At 37.9% G+C, this 9,012-nt stretch overlaps 1 protein-coding gene across 1 annotated transcript in view; it reads right to left on the reverse strand.

The window, feature by feature from the left end:
• ano1a (anoctamin 1, calcium activated chloride channel a) overlaps positions 1–9,012 on the reverse strand; it is a gene marked incomplete in the record, with an annotated part of 64,897 nt that overhangs the window by 8,431 nt on the left and 47,454 nt on the right. Inside the window, 3 exon segments of the mRNA XM_035682233.1 lie at positions 3,382–3,524; positions 4,253–4,287; positions 4,842–4,936. Of these exon segments, the coding sequence (XP_035538126.1) occupies positions 3,382–3,524; positions 4,253–4,287; positions 4,842–4,936 (273 nt within the window).

Consider the following 9,012-nt stretch of genomic DNA (forward strand, 5'->3'; position numbering starts at 1 on the left):
GGACGACCCGCTTTGCCTCTGAGCCACAGCCGCCCCAAACTTCAGTTAATTGTTAGCAGTTACCTATTTACATTTCCAGCAGACATAAAGCAGTTTCTAGAATTATGATGAAATATCCAGTAGCCTGACAATTTGTCATAATCGTGATATTAAACTCTGTGTTATGGGCTTATGAGTTTAGTTAGGCTCTCTGTTGCAGAGGCAATAAAAAAAAAAAAAAGTGATTTTGGATTTGTTACCTCAGGACATTACTGCCCTCTGGCATCAGTGAAGAGTTCCCATTAAACTGTGTTTTGCAATCTTAATAATTATTTTCAGGGATATTTGTTTTTGGTTGTGAGGTCCCACAACATTTCATTATTGTTTTTAAAAGTATGGATCATCCAGTTGGCTACATTCTTGGGATGTAGCTAATCTGGGCTTGGTTGTAACTAGGGATGTAACAATACACTTGATTTACTATTAGATACAGTTTACCATACTGGGTTCACAATACATTTATCTCACAATTTGTTTTAGTTTTTTACAAAATGAGTATGAAGACAAATTAGAACTGAAAGATTTTCTCAGACAAAATTCTATATATTTTCTCTTTTATTTTCTTCATCAAATTATAGTCCTTTTTTAATGTAGAATATAAACCATGCCAAATAATGCAGATATCTCTTTTTGTAGTGAAACTGAAGTCTTGCACATTCATACCACAGCTGATATGACTATTAATTTTTCATCTCACAATTTGAATCACACAATATACACCGATCAGCCATTGTGAGCACTGACAGGTGAGTGAAACTTTGATTTATCTGGACTTACATGGCTCTGCAAGGGGTGGGATTATAAGGCAGCAAGGAAAATTTTGGTTCCTTCCAGTTTGCTGTGTTAGGCACAAATCAGTGTGAGGTTTGAGCACTTTTTGAACAGGCCACTTGGATTGGTTGCCGGTTCGTAGGATCCTCCAGAACTGCAGCTCTTGTGGGGTGTTCTCGGTCTGAAGTGGTCAGTACCTATCAAAAATGACCCCAAAAACCAGGATGCCCAGGTGGTCATAATGTTATGGCTGATCGGTGTATCTTTACATTCCTACTTGTTTTCTACATACCAGTTTTCCATCTATACATAACATAGTTAAAAAATATCATATTCAATATTTTGTTTCATGAAATTGTATCAAAACACTGTATTGATTGTTGTGTTGTTAACATGTTGCAGGGATTGTGATAAATACAAATGCATATCCCAATGTCGTGGTTACATAAAAAAGTAGAATAACTTGAGATAGAAAGGAAATAAGGACAGAAAGAGGGGATGGTATGCAGCAATGGGCCACAGGCTGGAATCAGACATGGGGTGCTGGGGTAACAACTTCAGCCTTAGTACATGGGGCAAAAGCTCTACTAGGGCAACCCAAAGTAACTCTTACAAAGTAAGTTTTAGTCAGATTGTATGCCTATCTTGGTGTGTTCTTTATAAGTTTCCCTAGAATTAGATAAATAAAAAAACAAACACATATTTATCTTGTTGCTTACAGTAGCACAATATATTGAATCGTTACCCCTGTAATGTGATACGTATTGTAATGCCAGATTCTTGCCAATGCAAAGCCCTACAACAGAGCTGAGTATGTAACATTTCTGACCAGCTAATGAATGTTATGTCCAGTATTCACACTTCCTTTATCTTTGTTTCGGTCTCCATCAGGTCTTGAGAAATATAAAAAATATAAATACTATATCTATATATTTTATAAATATAAAATACTGTATCTGGCTCTTTGGCAGTTAAATGCTCATTTTTCTTCAGCAGATAGCGTACAGTGAATATATATTAGAAACAGTGCCTGCCACTGCTGGAAACAAGGGTTAGGGTTCAGGTCAAGTGCCAACACCAAAACAATGAGCTGAAAGAGGCTAAAAAGCTCTGTAGATAGGGACTCAGTTGGTTATCTGTGGGCTTTCACATACACATAATCATATAATCCATTGTTAGTAATATAAATATTGATTAGTAGCTTTTTAATGTCAATTATCCATGACAAATGCTGTACATATATGTTAATTTGTTTTACTTTCTATTATACCAAAATAATGCCTAAGTGAGTCAATGCTTCTTACTTTAAAAGGTATTTAACCTTTTAACCATACGTTTTGTAGTGTAACACACACTGATGCTTATTATTTGCTTCACTTTCAGTTATGTTGCACCTAATTATTTGTCACACCTGATTGACCTATGCTATTTACAGTATCTACAATCAATGCTGAGACATTTGAGAAGGGATTTGTTTTGCAGTGTAGTGCTGTATATAAAAAATGAAAATAAGTTACAGGTTGGGTTGTTACTGTTAGACACCTTACACATCTTACATAATGTACAGTGTACACTGAAACTCCCAGTGTATAACATGGATGTTATTTGTGTGATGTAGCAGGTAAACTGCCTAACTATCTCACTGACCACCAGAGAGACATTTACACACTGCTGCACTGCTGTAGCAACCTTTCTTTTAAATGATAAATATTGATCAAGGACATGAATAAATAAAAGTATTTAGCTTAAAGTAGCATTAATATTCTCTGGGATGTTTGGTAACAGGATACACCTCTGCCAGTCTTTATTATATAGATCTCCTTCTCTCATTAAGGATGTATGGATCAACTGCTTAATAATATAGATTCCTAAAGAGCAATTACATGGCTGCAACGACCTTCTGAGATCTGAGCAGCCACATTGAAAGCTAGACACTTCAATCAACTTATCTTAACTAAACACACACATATAGACACATGCACATAAAGCTCTGGTGCACATGACACATGATCTAGCCAAGGTTTCCACATCGCTGACTGACTGCTGTGAAATTGGATATTATTAAATTAAAGGTCAAAACAGCACACCTCAACATGGAGATTATTTTGTATTGCAGCTGTTTTTAAGTGGGGCAATATGTTTGCTGGTTCCCTTTATGAAGCTAACAATTTGTGCTGTAAGGAGCTCACATTTTATAATGTCAAAGGTCTGACCTTAAGCAGGAGCAAGGAAAACAGGAGTGACTGAATGTGTTTGTTGGTAGAAGCTGTGCATTAAGTTGATCGTTTCAAAGTAATTTCAGCCATTATGCTTGTTAGTTTAGACCTCCACATTTGTTGTAGAAGACAACTGCTCTTAGAAGAGATGAAGATGAGGACCTTTGCTGTTAGCAAACATCAAGTAAGAGAGGGAAGAATAGGATCAACAAGGATGAAACTGCTCCACAGTCAGTTTTATTTTAGGCACAAAATAAAAAAAAGCCACAAAAAAAAATTACTTTCAAAAAAATGTACAGAACAAAGTAAAAAACAAAAGAGAAGCAGTGTATATGCTGCATATGTTTAGACTCACTCATCTCCATGTACTCCGGGCTGAGGCCAACAAAAGGACCCAGGATGTGGTCTTTCTCGTGGCGCTGCAGGGTTTTGTTCAGCTCCTCCTCTTGCTTTGAGTCCAAATCTGACTTCCTTCTTCGGAGCAGTTTCTTTAGCTTCCTGCACATACCAAGAGCCAATGAAAATAGCACATTATAGCACATGTTTATAAAGCCTGTAATACACTGTTCTTTAACATAAAAGCTTAACATACACAAGCACTTTTTTTTTAGGTCCCCTAAATCATCTCAGACACATCTTTGTAATTTCTGTACTTGTTACGTCTCAGCAACCAACATATCTATGATAACCTAATATTGGCTGATATTATTAACCTGGCTAATTTAAAGGACCAGTGAGCTTCCAGTGTTCAAGTTACAGATTACAACCCCCTCGCATAACCCTCCCATTGCAAGTGTGAAGAAGAAACTACAAGTTAAAGACCCTATCTAAGAGTGGTTTTTTTGTCCCATTTGGGCTACTGTAAGACATGGGCCAGTTCAACCTGGGCAGACTCTGTAGAAGAGGACCTGCTCCCTTTGTAGATAAAAACTACTTACTCAAAAAAACAAAAACACTGTTTAAGAGTATTGATTCAACTGTGCGATCATTTTGGAGGATGTGTGTGGGTGTTTGTGGTGTTCTTGAACTGAATTTCATCATCATATTTTTTAATCATATTTCATTTCATTTTGAATATTCTTTACATTTTTTGATCCATCCTCATTTTAGTGAAACATGACATCTGGAATATTGGTAAATAATTGGTGATATTTTAATCTGAATCTCTACCACTGATGGATATAGGGTGGTTGTAGCTCAGGAGGTATGGCGTGTCGTCCACTAACTGGGAGGTTGGTGGTTGGAGCCCCGGCTCTTCCCACTGCATGTCGAAGAGTCCTTGAGCAAGATACTGAACCCCACATTTCTTCCAATGCTTTGCATCAGTGTATGAATAAATTACTTTCTGTTTGTGATGGCCTTTGTCATCACTGTATAAATGCGTGTGAATGGGTAAACGTGGCATGTAGTGTAAAGTGCTTTCAGTGGTTGGAATACTAGAAAGGTACTATATAAGTACAGTCCATTTACCATATCAGCTGTATAAATTCTAACTGTGGCATAGGTTATAACTTTGGTTTTGGGGGACTATGTGATAAAACATCCATTACAATGTACTGTGAGGATAAAGCGAGACAGAGAAAATTGTAGGCTGACAGAGTTCAGCAAGGTGTTGTCTGGTTCCTGGGTAAGTGTGTCTGAAAACCAGACAGGCATTTAAATGATTCCTCTCTGATGCAAGTGCAGCTGAGTGGGTGTGCATAATTTGTTCTGTGCCCATGTATTGTGATCTGTGAACTTTTGTTCAGTTTGTGTGTGTGTTAGCGTCATGGGAAAGTGCATGTTTGAGCATGAAAGTGTATGCTCTGCACTCACGGTATGCATCTCGAACAAGTTGTTCTGGATGAGCTGCTTGCCAAGCATGGTGATACACAACTGGATGCACAGCTCCATGAGGCAGCCTGCATGGGCCCACACTGAAAAGAAATAAGTGAACAAGTGTCAGACAGTGACAGGAAATTAAACTGAGGCAGGAGAGCCTGTAGGGTGTCACAGTGGGGGTAGGAAGTGAAGTTAAAACAAGTCACTTTATATATAGAGAAGATAGAAAAGCTCCATGTTATGGAAGTTCAGGCCTGTTGCTATTAAAATCTTGTATGAAAAAAGGTAAAAAAAAATATTTGTGTAATATACAATAAAACTGCAATCCAAAAATCAACATTTTTTTATTACTCATGTTTACTTGGAATTACACCAAAACTAAAACAATCTTAGTAAAAATGGAAAAAACAATTTTTCAACTGCATATAATCTTTACAGCTAATCCTGCATGTTAATTAGGTTTTTATTGTGTGTCTTGGAATTTGCCATGGGGTATTTATACAATTAGTTTTAACTGTCGGTAAGAAAATAAGACAATTCGTGTTTCTTTTGTTATTGCTAGTTACTCCATGTGGCGACCAAAAAGTGGGCATGTTCCAGTACCGTGTTGTGTATCTACGACCAGATAATTATCTTATTCCTCTTGTACAAGAGCTACCAATTGTTGTCAAAAACTATAAACATTATGACACGCTGTTACCTGGATGTCATGTTCCTATCAATCCCATGAACATAGTTTATTTAATTGAATCGTTTAAGTAAAATTTGTTTTCAAAACCCTAGTATATTGTTTGCATACACTGATTCAGCCATAACATTATGGCAACCTTGGGCACCTGGTGGTAGAATGTTATACGCAACAACTGCCTATTGCCTGACCCCTTTCTATCCAGAACAGCATTTAACCTCTATTCAGCAGTTTGAAGCTACAGTAGTTCGTTCTTAGGCAGACCAACGGGGCCCAGCCTTTCGTCCCACATGCATCAGTGAGCTTGCCCCCCCATGACCAATGTCTGTGTTACTGCCTTTTTCCCCTTCTTGGCCAATCTTTTGATAGGTTACTTCAGACTCTGCAGCAGGAACCCAAGGGCTGCAGTTTAGAGATGCCTTGATCAGTTGTCTAGTCGGATAAATGGTGCACTTGTCAAGTTGCCAAATCCTCATGCTCATTTTCCTGCTACTTAAAATTCAACTTTTAGGCAATGTTCCCACTTGTGGCTCATAATTATCACCCCTTGCCAGGTGCCATAACTAAATAATAGTTTATAAATAATCAAGTTGGGTTATTATTTACCTGTCCCGTGTCATAAGTTTGGATGATCCGTTGTTTTTTAAAGATTTATGTCTTTTCGTAAGAAACCAGTGGGTTCGGGGCTGAGTTGCCACAGCAGGGTTAAGGAAGTGGAAACTATATTAGACACGGACTAACACAGCTTCTTTTCAGTTTCCGTTTCATTGTTTATTGACATTGAGCAAATATGGAAAAACAACATCTTTGTTTTCTTTTAAATCAATTGTGTTAAATTGAATTACTCCTTCCATCTGTACATCAAATCCAGAGTTTTCGGCCCCAACATAGCCTGCAAACAACAACCATATCATGCAGTGGGATGAGCCAGCACAGTTAGATCATAGGTCACTTATATAACATTTACAACTGACAAACATACTCGTGGGTACGAGGGTTGATTTTAAATAAAATGCACGAAAACAGGGGTGGGTCCCAGTGTTACCCCTGCCTGAAAAGGAAATAGCAGGTGTTGAGGCATTGCCAAACTTCAAGATATTTTGAAGATGAGGCGCTTTCAAAGCTTTTGTCACTGTTCTTTGGACTCTGGGAAGAAAGCTGACTTTTTATTTATCACACAATACATATACATACATGTAGCAATATATCTATTTCTGGTGTTAAACCAAAAAAATTTCATGAACATTTATTCCCATTTCTGACAGTTACTCCTCTAAATTTGTACACCACTTGCTTTCAAACTAAATTAAGTAGGGGTTGTTCAGGTTTTTGCACTTAGAGGCAAGGTATTTTTTACATTTTACTTGATTTTAAAATGTTATGGAGGCCCTTTACTTGTATAGCGGCCTTCCTATCTTCTGCCCACTTCAAGCGCTTTTAAACTACGTGCAACTATTCCACCTTTCACACACATTCAACAGAGATGGCAAAGCCCATCGCAAGAAACTAACGATTCCATGACACATTCCACCCAAACCGCCGGTATCCGAGAGCATTGCGAGTTCAGATCTCTGCTCAAGATACTTTCGCATTTTGGCACCAGGAGCCGGGGATCGAACCAACACTTCTGAATTAGGGGCGACCCCCTTCTGCTCCTCTTGATCAACGGATCTTTCGTTTTCCATCCTCTATCACCTGCCAGAACATTATTTTAATGCATTTTAAGTTAAAAATTAAGTTTTATGATTTTCAGGATATGATTATTGCATTTTAACAGTTTCCATTCTTTTATGGCTTTACTTTATCTTGTTTTATTATCATGCTATTCATTTCATCATTTTAACACAGGCAAAGGAAGGTTTTTTTTAATTTCCCTTATTGACACAATATGCCTTGACTATAAGAATATTCCCTTATTATTATTATTATTATTATTACTTTTTTTCACTTTTAAATGTTGATAGTCAGCCTAACTGTCCTTATATTCTTTATCCAGAGGTGGTATGAGCCTATATGATTAAAAAAACCAAACTGAAGGCCTTTTCTTTACTTAAAGTTCTTCCAGATGTATAATACTCTCCTTTGAATAATTTGTGTCTAATATACTTGATTTTTTCCTAAACAGTTTCTGTATATTGCATCTGTTCCTTTATAGAATTCCGGATCTATGAAATTAACATGGTATTATTTCCAAGTTGAACTGCCTTGGACAAAGATGTTTCCAATAGAAGCTGTTCTCATGGGTTTAGGTTTTCAATCACACCAGTTGCACTAGTTTGCGATTGTTAGAACTGTGGCTCTTTACATAGACATGTTACTGACCATTTGGAGTGCGCATACACTGAGTTTTCAGTTAGATTAATGTTGGAAACAACTCTGCACAAACTTGCTCTGTTTTTGACCAGGAGTGGACTTTTTCCTCTTAACATTATGATCAAACATCACCACTCTTGCCTGTTATAAGATTATCTTGATCCGTCAATCGTAAGTTCAGAATAGATCATGCATTACAACGGGGTCTAATTGAATGTGATCACCCAGTGTGGTAAGCCCCCCAGCCGGGCAATGCGGCGAGATTTCATCTAAGCATGATGCTTAATAGATTGATGAATGGCTGCAGTAGTTTTGCTGCTACAGCATCGGACTATTGGGCGTGCTGCAGGGTTTGCTTCATGATTTTTTTCCACGCCGCTTTTTTATGCTAATCCGGTAAAAGGATGACCCCAAGACTATGGCGAATGTCAACAAAGTTGAAATCTAAAGTCAGGAGAAGGAAGTAAGTCTGTAGTTACCTGGCTCAGGTTGATACTTTATATCAGTAGGGACATAGGCTGAAAAAACAAAAAAAAAAGTAGTTTACTGAGAGAGAGCCGGTAAGGTTGTTGTTTCAATCAAGTCCAGTAGTAGCACTAGAGTGACGTTAGGTTACCAAGTGGAGTTTATATTCAAAATAGGTCTCTGTAATCCTCGCTGTTTCATTTCCAATAAACTTAACAGGCTTGGGCGCATACGGTCTGCACACAGCTAATTACGAAATTCGTTTGGAGCTTGAATAGTTATGGTAAATGTTAAAATGGACTGTACTTGTAAAGGTACTTTTCTAGTCTCTGACCACCAAAGCGCTTTCAACACACGTGCACATCCCCTTTTCACACCATTTTAACACAGCGATGGCAAAGCCAATCGAAGAAACTATCCATTCATGTACACATTTCCACCGATGCACGGCGAGCGGTTGCAATCGGGGTTCCAGTAATCTTGCCTCAAGGATATCTCGACATGTGCGGAGAGCCGGGGATCGACCAACTCTTGGGGCTACCACTCTGCCTCTGGCGCCATGCGTAAATAATGTAATCAACCATTTCTCTTAACGTAAAAAAAAGGGGAGAGAGCAATTCAAGGCTAATGTTTGGTGGACACGTTATTAAAGTAGTATAATATTAATATAAACCCATGGAGGGCCAGTTCAAGCTAATG

Source organism: Morone saxatilis, unplaced genomic scaffold, assembly GCF_004916995.1.
Source record: "Morone saxatilis isolate NCDOM2014 unplaced genomic scaffold, NCSU_SB_2.0 Contig11, whole genome shotgun sequence".
Lineage (NCBI taxonomy): Eukaryota > Metazoa > Chordata > Actinopteri > Moronidae > Morone > Morone saxatilis.